Below are 20,039 nucleotides of genomic sequence, written 5' to 3'. Positions count from 1 at the left end.
TTGGAGCATCTAGTCTAATCAGGAAGAAAGAGAGCAATATTTAGATTTATAATTTTAAAATGGGACTGTAACCAATACTATGATGGAGAGTTATGGTGTGTAAATATTGTCCAGAATAGCAGAATTTAAAGAGATGAGGACTTTCCCGAAGACATGAAGATTGTTTGGGATATGAAGGAGAAGCACCATTTATTTAGACCACAAGGAGAGGGATGAAATTAAGGTGTTCCAGACATCAAGAACAGCATGCATATAGGCCCCAAACCAAGTGGATGCATGGTCAGCAGGGATGATTGGTATAGTAGGGATGGAAAAGATAACAGAGGTCTATGACATGAGGAGACCAGGAGGAGAAATTGAGAACAAGACCATGCAGGTCTGTTCAGGTGAGAGTTATGAGTTTGGTCTTTATCCTGAGAAAAATAAGAGACTGTTAAAGGATTTAAATGGATGAATTATAAATTGTTTGCCTTTTAAAATGGTAATTCCGGCTCTGGAGAATAGATTGGAAGTAGAATACAGTGAAATACTATAACTGTATTTTGTCAGAAATTATGTAATCTAATACCTATAATTTACTCAGGGCTGAATAAAAATTTTGGAAAATGGGTCACCCTGGAAAATGTGATGCTGTCATTTTCATAGTAATACCATTCCTTCTTTCCTCCTCTTCACATCGAATTTTACAAAGCCCTTCTCTGAACAGACTAAGGAGTTTATTCAGATAAGCTGAATAAACTATATCTGTTCAACTCTCTTGGAAAGGATCCTTTTGACTCTATGTAGGAGAGTATGGCTACTGCATGTCACCATTTCACTGAGCATCCTTAGAGTGTTCCCTACTCTGCTGGTATTCCACACATCAGTCCTTTGCTTATTATAACATTTTGATGTCTGCAACACATCTCAATTCATTAAGGCCACTTCTTGGAGACTCAGAACACAATTTGTAGGAAGTGATTGAGGTTATTTTGTTGTGTTATGTTTTATTATAATTGAGAAGCCAATCAAGCTCATAGAGCTGAAGGAAGGAGGAAGATAAAGATATCAAACCTCATTAATAGAGAACAACATGTGTTTGCTCAATACCTGAAGACTCTTGTCATAAGGGAAGAAGACCAGCAAACCATCAGAGGTTGTACCTAAGGAAAATGAACGAGGTTAGGGTGTATCATATCCGTGAGAAACAGGAGAATAAGGCATTTAGGTATTGTTGTTTTTTTTATTTTCTCAAACTTTCTGAGCCTCTAGTTTGACCTTATTGTTGATCTCAGTAGAAAGAAAGAGAAGGAACACTGTGATCTTTTGTTATATTTCCTATTTTATTTTTTTTTCTACTTCTCTAATTTAATGTAACCTAAATGGGTTCATATTTTCCAAGACAGTTTTATATCCCTTTGGAACTCTGAAGGAGAACAGAAAACAAAAGTAAACAAAGTACCTAAAGACAGCGATGCTTACAAAGTCCAGGTTATTTATCCTATAAAACTAAGCTCTTACTAGGGATGCAGTAAACGAATGCATTTCAAAACAAGTTTTGAGGCTCCCAGCTTAAAATCTTAGGCCCCTCCTCTTCCTTGTTTCCATTTCCTTTGTTATCCCTTCTCATTCAGAAAGAGGTGCTGGATCAGATTTTTTTAATACACTATAGAAGAGACAAGTAGAGGGTTGGTGTTACCCCTCATCAGCTATTATATAAATATCATTGGGGACCTGTATAAATGACTGTAGAAATTTCAGAACCCCAAGTTCCCAGCAAACAGTACTGATTAAAATGAATTTGGGTAGATGGGGCATAAACTTACTATTCCCTGATTCTTTCCTATAAATAAAATATTCTTAAAATTCTTCATCAGACATTGATAATTCTGAAAACTGTAAGACCAGTTAGGAAACTCAGGAACTGAGGAATGACAATTTAAGTTCCCAGAGTCTCTTTATTATTTCTCATATACTCCCAGACAATATACTGGAGGAAGAAAGGAAAGAGGTAGGGAAGACAGATAGGGAAGAGTAAAGCCCAAAAGAGACAAAACGGGGAGTCCCAGGCTCTGCTTCATAACCAAGGCCCCAGCAATTGCCCAATCAGCCAGCAACAGAACAGCACCAGTAGACCTTAACTATATAAGCTTCTACTTCACAAATTAGCAGGGCAGCAATTTGATCCACTAGCAGTAGGAAACCCCAAGCCATCACAGTTCCACTTTGGAACCAGGGCATTACGAGTAGAGGACTACCAACATTAGGAGCTACAGCAAAACTTCAAAACAACTCCCACCCCATAACTGGAGCCCTATGTGGCAATTTAATCTGGAAGTGACAGCATCAGCAGAGCCCTGCTTCTCTGCCCTCTACCTAGTGTTACAGAGACACCCAGACTCAGTGGCTTCTGTCTTCTTGCTTACATAGAACAGGGACTAGAGATAGAAAGGAGGTGCCTTTTGCCCATGTACATAACACCAGCAGAGACAGAGTCCCACCACTACCAGAATAATGAAGCAGAGCAAATTAACACTGTAAGGGATCTGTAAACTGTCATTGGAATGAAACCCCATAAAAGTAGAACAGAACTATATAATGTACCTAAGCAACATAACTATCTGAATTGGAAATTAAGTAGGATCAACAATCTTTTATCCAAATAACTGATGTGTCCAGGATATAACAGATACCAAAAATGAGGAAAATCATGATCTGAATAAGAAGAGACAATCAATTGGTGCCAGTATCATGATGATTCAGATGTTGAAATTATCTTAAAAGGATTTGAATGCAGCTATCATAAAAATGCTTCAACAACTAGTTATGAATTCTCTTGAAACAAAGGAAAAAACAGAAAAACTAAGCAAAGAAATATTTTTTTAAAAAAAGAACCATATGGAAAGCATAAAAGAATACAATAACTGAAATTAAAAAATAAAAAACATTCACTAAATGATCTCAAAAGTAGGATGGAGAGGATAGAGGATAGAATTAGTAAATCTGAAAATAGATCAACAGAATTCACCCAATGTAAACAAGAGAAATAAGACTGAAACAAAAGAACCGTCTCTTGTGTACAGTGAAGAAAACCATCAAGAAAATAAAAGGCAAGCTACTGAATGGGAGAAGATATTTGCAAACAACATATTCAATAAAAAGTTGATATCCAAAATATATTTAACAAACTTATACAACTCAACACCAGGGAAACAATATGATTAAAATGGGCAGAGGATTTGAATAAGCATTTTTCTAAAGAAGACAACAGACACATGAAAAGATGCTCAACATCACTAATCACCAAGCAAATGCAAACTAAAACCTCAATGAGATATCACCTCATACCAGTCAGAAAGGCCAGTATCAAAACGACAAAAAATGACAAGTGGTGAGGACATGGAGCAAAAGGACCCCCACATGCACTGTTGGTGGGAATGTAAATTGGTGCAGCCACTATGGAAAACAGTACAGAAGCTCCTCAAGAAATTAAAAATAGAATTACCATATGATCCAGTAATTCTACTACTGAGTATTTACCTAAAGAAAATGAAAACATTAATTCAAATATAACCCCTATGTTACTGCAGCATCAATTATAATAACCAAAATAAGGAAACAACTAAAGTGTCCACCAATAGGTGAATGGATAAAGAGGATGTGGTGTATCACACACACACATGCACACACAAAATGGAAAATTACTAGGCCACAGAAAAAAAAATGAGATCTTGCCATTTGGGACAACATGGATGGACCTAGAGGGTACTATGCTAAGTGAAATAAGTCAGAGAGAAAAACAAATTCCATATGATTTCACTTATATGTGGAATCTACAAATAAAGAAATAAACAACAAAAAGATCCATAAACAGACCCATATATAGAACAAACTAATTGCCACAGAGAAGCGGGGGGGGGGGGGGGGGGGTTGGGCAAAATGGGTGAAAGGGAGGGGGAGGTATAGCATTCCAGTTATGGAATGAATAAGTCATAGGGATGAAAAGTACAGCAAAGGAATATATACAATCAATAGTATTTTACTAGCATTGTATAGTGACAGATGGTAGTTATCCTTCTGGTAAGCGCAGCATAATGTATAGAGTTGCTGAATCATTATGTTGTATATCCGAAACTAATGTAACATTGTATGTCAATTACACTCAAAAAAAGAGAGACAGAGAGAACAGAGCATCAGCATTCTGTGGCTTAATGACAAAAGATCTAATACTCATTCTATCAAAGTCCCAGAAAAAGAGAAGAGCAGACTGAAAAATTATTCAGAGAAGTTATGGTGGAAAACTTCTCAAAGTGAGTGAAATGCATAAACATATAGATACAAAAAGCTGAGAAAAGTATAAACAGGATAAGCCCAAAGAAATCGATATTAAGATACATCATGATTAAAGTAAAAACAAAGGAAAAAAATCTTTAAAGTAACTGGAGAGAAATGACACATTAACAGGAAAAGATAAAACAATGTCCATGATAGGCAATGTCTCACGTGAAACAAAGGAGACCAGAGGGAAGTGGCATAACGTTTTTCAAATAGTGAAAGAAAAGAACTGGCCAACCAAATCTTATATCGGGTGAAATGATCTTCTAGGGAAGAGAAACAGACCCATTCTCAGATGACAGGAAAGGAAGAAAATTTGCTGCTAACAGATGTTTTAGGTCTAGCACTTAGAATGGCTACAGGAAGCTCTTCAGAGAGAAATAAAATGGTAGTGTCTGGGACCTTCAGAAAGGAGATGGCTGGGTAAATGCAGAAGAGGTTAGACAGAAGGAAAGTCTGCCCAGAGGACTGCTCTTGGGATAGGCTGCTTTGTGGACCAGGGCATGGCAAGACAATCAAGGAAACGTTCCCAAGGTCTTCTCTTCCTCTTCCACTTTGTCTGTTTTATCTATCCTTTTAATCCTATTAAACATGCTTCCTATTTTGTTCTTTCAAAATTGCCTATCCTTCATCCTCACTAATTTCTTTCTTTTTTTAAATAAATTAATTTTTTATTGGTGTTCAATTTACCATACATACAGAATAACACCCAGTGCTCATCCCATCAAGTGCCCCCCTCAGAGTCCATCACCCATTCACCCCCACCCCCCACCCTCCTCCCCTTCCACCACCCCTACTTTGTTTCCCAGAGTTAGGAGTCTTTATGTTCTGTCTCCCTTTCTGATATTTCCCACACATTTCTTCTCCCTTCCCTTATTTCCCTTTCACTATTATTTATATTCCCCAAATGAATGAGAACATATAATGTTTGTCCTTCTCCGATTGACTTACTTCATTCAGCATAATACCCTCCAGTTCCATCCACGTTGAAGCAAATGGTGGGTATTTGTCATTTCTAATGGCTGAGTAATATTCCATTGTATACATAGACCACGCACGTCTTCTTTATCCATTCATCTTTCAATGTATACTGAGGCTCCTTCCACAGTTTGGCTATTGTGGACATTGCTGCTATAAACATCAGGGTGCAGGTGTCCCGGCGTTTCATTGCATCTGAACCTTTGGGGTAAATCTCCAACAGTGCAATTGCTGGGTCGTAGGGCAGATCTATCTTTAACTCTTTGAGGAACCTCCACACAGTTTTCCAGAGTGGCTGCACCAGTTCACATTCCCACCAACAGTGTAAGAGGGTTCCCTTTTCTCTGCATCCTCTCCAACATTTGTGGTTTCCTGCCTTGTTAATTTTCCCCATTCTCACTGGTGTGAGGTGGTATCTCATTGTGGTTTTGATTTGTATTTCCCTGATGGCAAGTGATGCAGAGCATTTTCTCATGTGCTTGTTGGCCATGTCTATGTCTTCCTCTATGAGATTTCTCTTCATGTCTTTGCCCATTTCATGATTGGATTGTTTGTTTCTTTGGTGTTGAGTTTAAGAAGTTCTTTATAGATCTTCAAAACTAGCCCTTTATCTGATACGTCATTTGCAAATATCTTCTCCCATTCTGTAGGTTGTCTTGTAGTTTTGTTGACTGTATCCTTTGCTATGCAAAAGCTTCTTATCTTGATGAAATCCCAATAGTTCATTTTTGTTTTTGATTCTTTTGCCTTTGTGGATGTATTTTGCAGGAAGTTACTGTGGCCAAGTTCAAAAAGGGTGTTGCCTGTGTTCTCCTCTAGGATTTTGATGGAATCTTGTCTCACATTTAGATCTTTCATCCATTTTGAGTTTATCTTTGTGTTTGGTGTAAGAGAATGGTCTAGTTTCATTCTTCTGCATGTGGATGTCCAATTTTCCCAGCACCATTTATTGAAGAGACTGTCTTTTTTCCAATGGATAGTCTTTCCTCCTTTATCGAATATTAGTTGACCATAAAGTTGAGGGTCCACTTCTGGATTCTCTATTCTGTTCCATTGATGTATGTGTCTGTTTTTGTGCCAGTACCACACTGTCTTGATGACCACAGCTTTGTAGTACAACCTGAAATCTGGCATTGTGATGCCCCCAGCTATGGTTTTCTTTTTTAAAATTCCCCTGGCTATTCGGGGTCTTTTCTGATTCCACACAAATCTTAAAATAATTTGTTCTAACTCTCTGAAGAAAGTCCATGGTATTTTGATAGGGATTGCATTAAACGTGTAAATTGCCCTGGGTAAAATTGACATTTTCACAGTATTAATTCTGCCAATCCATGAGCATGGAATCTTTTTCCATCTCTTTGTGTCTTCCTCAATTTCTTTCAGAAGGGTTCTGTAGTTTTTAGGGTATAGATCATTTACCTCTTTGGTTAGGTTTATTCCTAGGTATCTTATGCTTTTGGGTGCAATTGTAAATGAGATTGACTCCTTAATTTCTCTTTCTTCAGTCTCATTGTTAGTGTATAGAAATGCCATTGATTTATTGGCATTGATTTTGTATCCTGCCACGCTACCAAATTGCTGTATGAGTTCTAGCAATCTTGGGGTGGAGGCTTTTGGGTTTTCTAAGTAGAGTATCATGTCATTGGTGAAGAGGGAGAGTTTGACTTCTTCTTTGCCAATTTGAATGCCTTTAATGTCTTTTTGTTGTCTGATTGCTGAGGCGAGGACTTCCAGTACTATGTTGAATAGCAGTGGTGAGAATGGACATCCCTGTCTTGTTCCAGATCTTAGGGGAAAGGCTCCCAGTGCTTCCCCATGGAGAATGATATTTGCTGTGGGCTTTTTGTAGATGGCTTTTAAGATGTTGAGGAATGTTCCCTCTATCCCTACACTCTGAAGAGTTTTGATAAGGAATGGATGCGGTATTTTGTCAAATGCTTTCTCTGCATCTAATGAGAGGATCATATGGTTCTTCCTTTTTCTCTTGCTGATATGATGAATCACATTGATTGTTTTACGAGTGTTGAACCAGCCTGTGTCCCGGGGATAAATCCTACTTGGTCATGGTGAATAATTTTCTTAATGTGTTGTTGGATCCTATTGGCTAGTATCTTGTTGAGAATTTTTGCACCCATGTTTATCAGGGATATTGGTCTATAACTCTCCTTTTTGGTGGGGTCTTTGTCTGGTTTTGGAATTAAGGTGATGCTGGCCTCATAGAATGAATTTGGAAGTCATCCATCTCTTTCTATCTTTCCAAACAGCTTTAGTAGAATAGGTATGATTTCTTCTTTAAACGTTTGATAGAATTCACCTGGGAAGCCATCTGGCCCTGGACTTTTGTGTCTTGGGAGGTTTTTGATGACTGCTTCAATTTCCTCCCTGGTTATTGGCCTGTTCGGGTTTTCTATTTCTTCCTGTTCCAGTTTTGGTAGTTTGTGGCTTTCCAGAAATGCATCCATTTCTTCTAGATTGCCTCATTTACTGGCGTATAGCTGTTCATAATATGTTTTTAAAATCGTTTGCATTTCCTTGGTGTTGGTAGTGATTTCTCCTTTCTCATTCATGATTTTATTAATTTGAGACTTCTCTCTCTTCTTTTTAATAAGGCGGGCTAATGGTTTATCTCTCTTATTAATTCTTTCAAAGAACCAACTCCTGGTTTTGTTGATCTGTTCCACAGTTCTTCTGGTCTCGATTTCGTTGAGTTCTGCTCGAATCTTTATTAACTCTCTTCTTCTGCTGGGTGTAGGATCTATTTGCTGCGTTTTCTCTAGCTCCTTTATGTGTAAGGTTAGCTTTTGTATTTGAGTTCTTTCCAGTTTTTGAATAGATGCTTGTATTGCAATGTATTTCCCTCTTAGGACTGCTTTTGCTGCATCCCAAAGATTTTGAACGGTTGTATCTTCATTCTCATTAGTTTCCATGAATCTTTTTAATTCTTCCTTAATTTCCTGGTTGACCATTTCATCTTTTAGCAGGATGTTTCTTAACCTCCACGTGTTTGAAGTCCTTCCAAACTTCTTGTTGTGATTTAGTTCTAATTTCAAAGCATTATGGTCTGAGAATATGCAGGGGACGATCCCAGTCTTTTGGTATCAGTTCAGAGCCGATTTGTTACCCAGTATGTGGTCTATTCTGCAAAAAGTTCCATGTGCACTTGAGAAGAATGTGTATTCAGTTGAGTTTGGATGTAAAGTTCTGTAGATATCTGTGAAATCCATCTGGTCCAGTGTATCATTTAAAACTCTCGTTTCTTTGGAGATGTTGTGCTTAGAAGACCTATCGAGTATAGAAAGAGCTAGATTGAAGTCACCAAGTATATGTGTATTATTATCTAAGTATTTCTTCACTTTGGTTATTAATTGATTGATGTATTTGGCAGCTCCCACATTCGGGGCATATATATTGAGGATTGTTAAGTCCTCTTGTTGGATAGATCTTTTAAGTATGATATAGTATCCCTCTTCATCTCTCACTACAGTCTTTGGGGTAAATTTTAGTTTATCTGATATAAGGATGACTACCCCTGCTTTCTTTTGAGGAACATTCGAATGGTAAATGGTTCTCCAACCTTCTATTTTCAGGTTGTAGGTGTCTTTTTGTCTAAAATGAGTCTCTTGTAGACAGCAAATAGATGGCTCCTGCCTTTTTATCCAGTCTGAAACCCTGCGCCTTATGATGGGGTCATTAAGCCCATTCACGTTCAGAGTTACTATTGAAAGATATGAGTTTAGTGTCATCATGATATCTATTCAGTCCTTGTTTTTGTGGATTGTTCCACTGACTTCTTCTTAAAGGGGAATTTTAAGAGTCCCCCTTAAAATTTCTTGCAGAGCTGGTTTGGAGGTCACATATTCTTTCAGTTGCTGCCTGTCTTGGAAGCTCTTTATCTCTCCTTCCATTTTGAATGAGAGCCTTGCTGGATAAAGTATTTTCGGTTGCATGTTCTTCTCATTTAGGACCCTGAATATATCCTGCCAGCCCTTTCTGGCCTGCCAGGTCTCTTTGGAGAGGTCTGCTGTTACCCTACTACTTCTTCCCATAAAAGTCAGGGATTTCTTGCCCCTGCTGCTTTAAGGATCTTCTCTTTATCTTTGGATTTGCAAGCTTCACTATTAAATGTCGTGTTGTTGAACGGTTTTTTTGATTTTGGGGTGGGGGGGATCTCTCTATTTCCTGGATCTGAATGTCTGTTTCCCTTCCCAGATTAGGAAAGTTTTCAGCTAGGATTTGTTCAAATACATATTCTGGCCCTCTGTCCCTTTCCGCGCCCTCGGGAACCCCAATTAAATGTAGGTTTTTCTTCCTCAGGCTTTCGTTTATTTACCTTAATCTATCTTCATGGTCTTTTCATTGTCTGTCTCTTTTTTCCTCAGTTTCTCTCTTTGCCATCAACTTGTCTTGTATGTCACTCACTCGTTCTTCCACCTCGTTAACTCTCGTTGTTAGGACTTCTAGTATGGATTGCATCCCATTCAATTGATTTTTAATTTCTGCCTGATTGGATCTAAATTCTGCAGTCATGAAGTCTCTTGAGTCCTTTATGCTTTTTTCTAGAACCACCAGTAGCTGTATAATAGTGCTTCTGAATTGGCTTTCTGACATTGAATTGTAATCCAGATTTTGTAACTCTGTGGGAGAGAGGACTGTTTCTGATTCTTTCTTTTGAGGTGAGGTTTTCCTTCTAGTCATTTTGCTCAGGTCAGAGTGGCCAAAAACAAGTTGTATTGGGAAAAGGAGAAAAAGAGAGGAGAGAAAGAAGGAAAGAAAAGAGAAAAAGAAAAAAGGAAGAAAAAAGAAAAAAGAGAAGAAAAAGAGAAAGAGAAAGAAAAAGAAAGGAAAAAAAATAGTGGGGGAAGCAAACAGAAATCAAAAAGCGAAAAAAAAAAAAAAAACATGGAGTATCTTCTGATCCCTTGACTTCCCCTGGAACTGGTCCGTCTAGCTGGTCTTCTGGGGTAGGGGCTTGCTGTGCTGATTTTCACGTGTTAGCACTTGGGGGAGCTGCTCTGCCCCTTGCCTGGTTCAGGGCTTGGTGGGGGTTGTTTACCCCATGAGGCCCCAGGAGGAACAGTGCAGTGGCGGGGCCAGCTCTGGAGCCCTGGAGTCAGCTCCCGCAGTAACTCCGGGGCTCTCCATCTGCAGGGCCGGGAGGCTCCGGGGCGGGCCGCTGATCTGCTCAGCTCGGGGCAGGAGCGTCCTGGCTGTCCTGGGCCCTCCCGGCCTCTGCCTGTCCCGGGGGAGGCCGGATCCTGGGCTGTGTCCCGGCGCCCTGTGCTCCGGGGCCTGCGCTGTTGGATTCGCACTCCCGCCCCGCCCCGCAGCCCCCTCTGCTGAGCCCCCGCCCGAGCCCCTCCGAGCTGCTCCGGGTCCAGCCCTGCGCGCTGCAGCCCTTAGGGAGCTCGGCGCACTCTCCCGGGGTGCAGGTGCCTGTTAGTGTCCCAGGGAGCCCGAGGGCATCCCCGCCCTCCTGGGTCCTGCTCCAACTCCCTGCGAGCCCCTTTCCGCCCCGGAAGGTTGGTGCAGCTCCTGCTTCTCCGGGACGGGGCTCTCCTGTCCTGGGGACACTCTCCCCGGCCTCAGCCCGGCTCCTCGCAGGGCCCCTCCCCCTTGGAGGCCTTTTGTGTCTTTATTTCTTTTTCCCCGTCTTTCTACCTTGATAGAAGCGCAAACTCTTCTCACTGTAGCATTCCAGCTGGTCTCTCTTTAAATCTCAGGCCGAATTCATAGATTTTCAGGATGATTTGAAGGTTATCTAGGTATTTTGGTGGGGACAGGTGACTTGGGGACCCTACTCCTCTGCCATCTTGCCCCTCCTCCCCTAATCCTAATTTCAAACAAATGGTTTTAACCAAATAAGCAGTACGGTATTAGGCAAGTCATAATTTTTCTAAGCCTAAATTTCTTAATCTGTAAAATGGAAATAATAGAAAATACTATTTCACAGATGGGCATGAATAATAAATGAGGTTATGTATATTTAAAAAAAAACCTTGCATAGTTTCTTATACAATGGGAGTTAAATGAGTAAGTAAATAAATAAATGTAGCTAGTGTTGGTGAAATAACACATTTGTACTCTGGACTTTCTATAGAAAAGAAGAGAGTCTTGCCATAATGTACTTCAAAAGAGAGTACATGGGTCCATTTGGAAAATAATATTAGCCTTCTTCCTTTTAGAAGTGAATCAGCCAGCATGCTTGCAGCAAAACAAAAATAATTTATGATCCTTAAAAGACAGAAGCAAGGGGAATCTTTATTTTTCCTTTTGCACTCTACAAAGGAAGGTCAAAAAGGAAGGTTCTCCCTCTAAAACTTCAGCCTGATGTCTACCACTGCTAAAATGCCCAGAAAGTGAAGAATGAAGTCTCAAAAGGATGTAAGGTATGCCCAACTCTATTGAAAGGCAGATCACTGCTGCCTATGTCTCATTTCTTAATCAAGTCACCGACCTTTAAGTAAATCAAGGCATTAAAAAAAAAAAAGAACTTTTCCACTGATGTCATAACATCAGTAAACTTATTAAATGCTCTATAATTAAACCGATGTTGAACATGCAATTTCCCCAGTGTAGTTGAACAGCCAACAGGCTTGAAACCAATGCCCTTGTTATGCACAGATCTGTTTAGTTCTATTTTAATTATTCAAGGAAATAAAATCTAAAAGGTCTTTGATGAATATTGCTTAAATGTTTAAGCAGGCACATTCCAGGGGATATGTAACAGAACACAACATAATTGCAGGGAAGAGGAAAAGAAAAAGGCATCTCAATTTCAAATATGTTGTATTTCACATAGGCTCCAAATTCCACTGAAACACAAGTAACAAATTTAAGTCTTCAGAAAGAATCTAAGGACTCCATATTATAAAAAAGAGAAAGAATTCAGAATGGGAAAAGAAATTCATTTGTAGATTGGCCTTTCTAAAAAAAAAAAATCAATCTTAAGAACGGAAATTCAATTTAAAAGAAAAATTCATTCAAGACTAATTATTTAGTTTGCAAAGAGATTCTTCAATTACATTGGTATTCACTTTAGTAAATGCAGCCCTCACCCTGACCTTGTGCATTTAAAAGACTTATATTTGGAGACACTAAAAGCCCTGAAAAGCATATCCAGAGCCAAGGGCCAAATAGAAGAGAGAACAGAAGAGAAATATGGTCAAAAAGTCGAGAGCTGGATTAATAGCATTAGGGTTAAGATCACAAGACTTATAAAAGATCAATGAAAAGGGAAATGGCTAAGGGGAAAGATGGGAAGAATAGAAGCAAACAGCTTTATTATATTTGAAGAATTAAGTCTAAATAGGGTAGAGAAAACAATTGGAGGCACACAGAAATTCATTAAAAACAGCAAAATCAAATCTTACCACTCTTGTTCAAAACCACTAAAGGCTCCCCATCACTGCAAAGCTTTAATGCAGATTCTAAAGTCCTATATGAACAGGCACCCTCTCTCTTTCTCCCGGCACTTAGAGTCTACTGATGGAACCCAGTCCTCACATTATACTTATAATTGAATTCAACCCAACAGTTTCTTTACCTTCGATATCAGTTCAAATTATTTGAGCAACAGAATATCCAACTCAGAAGAATTTAAACCATAAAAGAGCTTTGTCACGTTACATAAAAATAAGGATAAGGTAGGACGGCTCTGGGGTCAATCCCAGTGGGTTAATTTAGGGTTTCGAAAAGTGTCTTGAAAAAGACACATATTCTTGGGAGTTGAGCTTTAACTCTGTCATTCTTAATGTTTGACTAGCTATTTCACAGTCACAAGACGGCTGCAGTATCACATCCGCCTGCAACTATATCCATAAGAAAAGACATTATCCCTTCGCTATTACTTTAAGAGATAAGAACTCTTCCCAGAAGCAACATCTGCGCTTATTCTCACATCTCATTGATCAGAATGACATCACATATCAGTGGTAAGGGGACTGTTGCTACCATGATTGATTTAGACACAGCAAGATTTGCTGTCTGATCCAGCCTTTCTTGAAATGCAAAGCCTTTTGTTCTATGACAAAATCAGAGTTAGCTTAGCAGGGAATGGCTGCTGCTGGGGAAGAGGGGGGAAAGTAGGCTTCTGAGTAGTTCACCACAGCTGCAATCTCCTCTATATGCCAGGGACTTCTCTGTTGGCCAGGTAATATCCATGAGGGAATTTAAATGTGGGTAATTCTACCTATAAATCTTTCCTGTTTCAGTTTTTGTGTCAAGGCACTCCTCTAAGGAATTCATCAGTGAGGGAGATTTTGTACTTCATATTTCGTCTCCCTAAGGCCCAGAACTATGAAGGACTACCCTAGCATTCATACAATTTACCTATAAACGATAACGTGCTAAAGTGCAGAGGAAATGAGTGACATCTGTCAGTATATGTCAGTCTTTTAAAACAAAGAAGGAAATGTGTTATTTTGATGTATTCTTTTCTCCATTTTTCTAATTAGTCTGTATTTTTTCTTCAATATTTTGGAACTTCTGATATTGAAAGAATAAGATATTCATTACTTTGCAAAAAGAAAGATCAATATGACATTACTTAGATACTTCACTGCATCCAGTACATTCTTGAAAACTGGTTTGCATAAGATCATTTTTAAAAAATTTATTAAATGAAAGCTACCCTTTGAAGGATTTTATGTATATATGTGTATATATATGTAAATATATGTGTGTGTATGTATATATACCCACATGCACATACACCCATGCAAATTATGTATGGTTAGTATAAAGTTTCATGTACAATAATTTGTTTTCACTAAATTATTTATCAACATAATTCTTAATGACTACAGAATAGTCCATTATATTTATCTGTAATACTTAATCATTCATCTAATTTTGAATATTTAATTTGTTTAGACTTTCAATGTCAGGACTATCACAGTGATGGCATATTTATACATGATTTTTGTCTGCTTTTCAAATTATGTCCTTAAGATTTTGGACAAATTGCTAAATGTGCCAAACTGTTTCCCAGTAAAAGTACGTCGCATCAATTTACAATCCCCAAAAGATGCTATGAATAACAATTTATTTCAGCTATAAGTACAGCTAGAACCTGCTATGGGGCAAGATATAAAACACCAGCAATTTTTTTTTTTTTTTTAGATTTACTTTTCTTATCATTCTAGTTTCAGGCTGGAGTATTCTAATGTTTCTCTCTTCTGCCCTGTTCAAAAGTCAACTCTCAACGAAAACTTAATTTCACTAAATTTCTAAGGGTAGCAGGGTAGCATAAGGGCTGAATGTCACATGAATACAGACAGATCTGTACACACGTTTGCTCCTTGACTGAGTTCTCTCCTGTTTGCAGGTCCAGGCACCTCTCACTGTTCCCTGTCATCACTAGCCATCCTCTCCCTGGTCAGGCTGACTTCAGCAGACGCCCGTTTTCATGGAAGGTGCATCTCCATGCCATTCAGATGATGTTGCCTAGATGTTCCAGAGAGTGCCTTGTCTGAGACTGGACTCAGAGGAAAAACTTTGGGTCTTCAAAGTAATCTATTTGTTGGAATTGGTAAGGGCAACATAAAACAGGATATATAGCTAGCTGACTGAGAAGCTATCAACAAACTTGCCACCTTCTGGCCAGTGTATCTGCTCCCCTTTTTCTACATCTGTCAACCATATTCATGCTCACTTCTTTGCTATTCATTCTTACTTTATCTCCTGCTTGCACTAGCCCTGAATCCCAATACCCTAACCTCATTCTTGGTGAAATATAGATAAGATAGTATATAGATAAGATGTCTATATCTGGTCTCTTGAACAGCACCTGAGGGATAGACATACAATGTGAATTCTTTGAAACTTAAGAATAAAATCCTTTTTATTATAAATCAATATGTATTTATTATAGAGAAATGATAAAATAAAGAAAAATAAAAGCCCCCTGTAATCCTTGTGATCAGAGAGAGCTATCAGTAACACTGTGGTATATAGCCTTGCAAATCTGTACTTTGAAGTATCTTTTATGATTTCTTTATAAAAATGAGATTGTGCTCAGAATTCTTCTGTGTGAACTTCTTGTTTTCCCTAAAAATATACTGGGAAAAATGTTCATTCTTACATTTTTATAGTATCTATTTCAATGACTAGAATATTTTTAATGGCCTCCCTGTATCCTAACATTAAAGGCAACACAATTTATCTAAAGTTACTTTCCATTGTTGGAGACTTAGCCATATTTCAACATTTTACAATTACAAATAGAATTACATTGAACAGTGTGCCATTTTTAGCTGGGTGCCAGTGAGGGATGATTAAGGGAGACTTAGGGTCCTTAGGAGACCTGAACTCTTGTCATGGTTCTACCACTCACCACACAGACAGCTATGGGAAACCAAGGAACCTCGGTGGCCTTGAGCTTTCTTTTGTCAAATAAAATGTACAGTGAAATGATATCTAAGTTACTTTTGGTGTGAGGATGATGATTTGGCATCGGGCAAACAATTTATCTGCTTTTATAAATCTTTATTAATCCTTCTGCTTGATTCTATGCTATTTACCTGTGTTTCTTACTAAAGTGTTTGTATCAGTTTTCTGTGGCTGCTGTAAAAAATTATAATAAACTTAATGGCTTACAACAACAGAAATGTATTCTCTCATAGACCTAGAGGCTATAAGTTCCAAAATCAAGGTGTTGGCAGAACTATGCTCTATGACCCAAAGCCTCTAGGAAAAAATTCCTCAAGCCTCTTCTAGCCTCTGGTGGCTCCGGGAATTTTTAGGCTTGTCACATCATTCAACTCTCTGTCTCTCTGGTCACATTGCTTTCTCCTCTTTTGTCATAAGACTCCCTATGCCACTCTCCTATAAGGATACATGTGACTGCAGTTAGAGCCAATCCAGATTATCCAGGATAAGCCCTTCCTCTCAAGATTCTTAACCATTTATTTTATCACATGTGGTATTATGGACTAAACGTCTGTGTCCCTCTAAAATTTGTATGTTGAAATTTTAATTCCCAGTGTGATGGTATTAGCAAGTGAGGCCTTTGAAAGGTGATTAGGTCATTAGAATAAAGCCCTCATGAATAGGATTAGTGTCCTATAGAAGAGACATAAGAGCTTGCTGTGCTCTCTACCATGTGAGGATATGAGAAAACAGTCATCTAGAATCCAGGAAGAGTGCCATCATCACATACCAGACCCGCCAGCACCTTGATCTAGGAAATTTCCCTGCCTTGAGAACTGTGAGAAATAAATTTCTGTTGTTTAAGCCACCCATGTATGGTATTGTATTACAGCAGCCCAAACAGACTAAGCCATATAGTAATGTTCAACTTTTGCCACATTAAGGTGATATGCTTGGGTTCCAGGGACTGGTGTGCAGATAGGGCTTTTTGGAGGCCACAATTCAGGCCAGTAGTGCATTCAATATAGACTATGTGTTTCTGAGCTGTGCTTCATGATCAGGGCCAGCTGCATACATTGAAGTTGAAACAAACTCACTCCTGCTAGGAATATCTGACTTAGAACTCTATAAGCTAACTGATTTCAATAAAAATGTGCATTTAAGTATTCATTTTTATTAAGGACTTGCCTATGTTGAGAAAACTACCAACAGACTGGCTGGGTTATATGGAAGGTGAGCAGTGAGATGGGGCAGAGGAGGAAGCTAGACAGTTTGGAAGGGCGTCTCTCAGGAAAAGCATTTTTTAGAATACCAAGCAGATTGGGTTTTATTTTGAATGATGTAAAAGACCTTCCAGAAGGATATAGCAGTGTGAAAAATAGATTGAAATGGACAAGACCAAGAGCAAAAGTCTAGTTAAGAGGCCCTTGTAGCAAATTAATGGATAAATGATGGGTAACTGAGCTATAAAAGACATGAAAGAGGGAGAAGTCAGAAAAATCTTCATGAGTGATTAGAAGGGAGCATCCTTGGCCTCTCAACTCATCTGTTTTAAAAGTAGCTCCTCATAGTAATTTGGCATTAATTTCCTTTCACTTGGGCTATTTAACATGGTGTTTTGAAAGGCTCCATACGTAATAATAACAGTTATGTTTTGTGTGGCCACAAGGCAGGATGCTTATTTGATTGTCAATCATCCATTCCACAATCCATTTGGCATTGTGCCATAAGCAGTGGCCTGGAAAGCCCTCAGAGGGTCCTGCCAACAAGAGCAGTTGGCGATCACATAAATGAGTGAGTGCGGAGTGATTCACAAAGAGAAACAGTATCAGCAATTTAGCAGGAATTGGTGAAGACAGGCGTGTCAAAATCCTGCTTCAGGTCATTTGGTCCCCTTTGCCCCCATGAAGCTGAATTACGTGATATTTAAGGTCATATGAGCCTACATTCTACAGGAGCATTTTCTTTTTCCCTTCAAGGAAGCACAAGTTTCTTACCCTCCATGCTAAAAAGCAAAACAGAGTTATGCACACATCTGACCTGATCATTACCACCTCCTCCACCAGTGGGAAAATAGAGTCAATGAACAAAAGACTATTAAATGTGTTAGAGCAGAGAGGTGACTAGAGAAAATCAAATATGAGCTCCTTTTTTAAACATTGAAGATAATATCCAGAGATGATAAGTTATCTGAATATTTGCATAAAATCATAAATCTAGTAAACAGCAATGCTATGACTTCAATCTAGTTTCTTTCTCTCTCTCTCTCTTTTTAGATTTCATTTATTTATTTATGAGAGACACACAGAGAGAGGCAGAGACATAGGCAGGCAGAGGGAGAAGCAGGCTCCCTGTGGAGACCCCGAGGTGGGACTCAATCCCAGGACCCTGGGATCATGCCCTGATCCAAAGGCAGATGCTCAACCACTGAACCACCCAGGTACACCTAGTTTCTTATTACAAACACATTGTCTTTTCTGGTACTCCAGATTTACTTGGTTTTATCCAGTCACTAAGCTAAACAGATGCCTGCAGTTAGGTCTTGATGAATAGTTTAGAAATGTGAGATACAGTGTCAGGTCTATCGGTGACTGAATCTTTTGATCATGAAAACATTTTACATTTCTCTGGACTTTGGATTTGCCTTTTTCAAAAAACAAGAATAGTGAACCCTACCGAACTCCCTATTATAAGGAACAAATGAGGTTAAACAAAGAAACATTTATTTCATTAGGGAAAATTTGTCACTGTATTCCTTAAATTCATGTAAATTGTTAGGAATATCATGGGAATGCTGAAGCAGGATGCCAGCTTCAGGTGGAGATGACTTGGATAGGAATGCAGAACAGAGATTATCATCATGGAAGCGAGATGTTATTGGGCCAGAGATTTGGACAGGTGTTTTGGAGATTCTAATTACGAATAATAACTGCTGATAATCACATTTGGTTAGGGGAAACAGAGGAAGAAGAAATAGTAGTAAAGTATTTAGAGAGATCAAGTGGAATGAGCAGGACAGGAAGGAAAAAGGAGCAGAGTTGCTAGAAAAATAGTCATTTTTTACAATGAGCTCTAAGTCTAATAAAAATGAGCCTGCACTATAGCCTGAAGTGTATGTTAGATCTACAAAAGGATTTGGGAGAATGATGAGAAATCCTTAGAAATAAGTGAGGCAGGATATGCCTGGGTTTAGATGCAGTCATTGTGAAAAAGGATGCTAAATCTCTTAGAAGGCAAAAGTTCTGTTTTAAAATCTTTTTTGTGTCCTGTTATTTTTGTGAGTCTAGTGAAATATAATAAAAATATTTACCTACACATGTGTGATTAGGTTCTTACACCTATATGTCCACCTACATACACCCACTCAACATGCCTACAACTACACTTACAGAACCTTACCCCAGAACATACATAATTTCATGGAATTCATAGATTCCTTCTTTAGATAACTATATTTATCAACCCATAACTCTGAGGTAAATGGTCTCCAACAATTCTACTCATTTATAATAGTGCTCACTGTATCCCGTGTGATAGTTGGTAAGTTATGTAAAAAGCTGGTTACAGCAAGATAGTTTAAAAAAAAAAAACTCATACACATCTCAACACAATATTTATAAATACATATACCTATACTAATTACCTACCAATCCTTTCTATTTTGTAATTTTGACGACCTTGATCCTGATTGAATGAAGGAAAATGATTTTTGCAGGTCCAAGTTTTTTGCGTTATGAACTAAGAGCACATTAATTTTAGAATCAAAATGCCTGAATGGTATGCCCGGACCAAATGCTCAAAGCTGAGAGGTCACATTCTACTTAAATTAGATGAGTGTTACTTCCTGAAACCTCATGGGACTGTTAGTTTTGAATGAAGTATGCGTCCAAAGTATTTAATAAAATGATGGTGATATAACAGATATTCAGTAAATAATTTGTCATGGCAAAATAAGAGTTATCAAAGTTATCAAAATGATAACTTTGAATGTAAGTCAGGAATCAGACAGGTTCTAACTGCACAGAAAGCAAAGGGATACACAGATTCAAAGAAGTGAGGAAGAGATACAAAAAAGAAAACTAGATAGCTGACCATGAGAGAGTTATAAACATGGTGGTGTGTGGTGGTGTGAGGCAACAAAAATAAGAGTCTACTTCTCTGAAGGCTTTTACCTGGGTACTCTCTAGCTTACAGATAGAAGCATAAGGCCCTGACTGGTGTGACCACAAAGAATTAGTTCAGATTCAGGATGATTTTTAATCAAAAGATAAGGCAGAGAGAATTCTTTTTTAAAAAAGATTTTATTTATTTATTCATGAGAGAGAGAGAGAGAGACAGAGAGGCAGAGACATAGGCAGAGGGAGAAACAAGCTCCATGC

The 20,039-nt window shown here is 38.5% G+C and overlaps 1 protein-coding gene across 1 annotated transcript in view; it reads left to right on the top strand.

Annotated features, from left to right (window-relative positions):
• Positions 1-14,668, top strand: part of RIT2 (Ras like without CAAX 2) — a 403,371-nt gene extending 388,703 nt beyond the window's left edge. The window contains exon 5 of the mRNA XM_072732273.1: positions 14,618-14,668. Coding sequence (XP_072588374.1) covers positions 14,618-14,653 — 36 coding nt within the window. The 3' untranslated portion in view covers positions 14,654-14,668. The remainder of the gene's footprint in view (positions 1-14,617) is intronic.
• The last annotated feature ends 5,371 nt before the right edge of the window (positions 14,669-20,039 follow it).

This window comes from Vulpes vulpes, chromosome 13 (genome assembly GCF_048418805.1).
Source record: "Vulpes vulpes isolate BD-2025 chromosome 13, VulVul3, whole genome shotgun sequence".
Lineage (NCBI taxonomy): Eukaryota > Metazoa > Chordata > Mammalia > Carnivora > Canidae > Vulpes > Vulpes vulpes.
The sequence above is the reverse complement of the archived record's forward strand: the minus strand, read 5'-3'. Positions and strand labels throughout refer to the sequence as shown.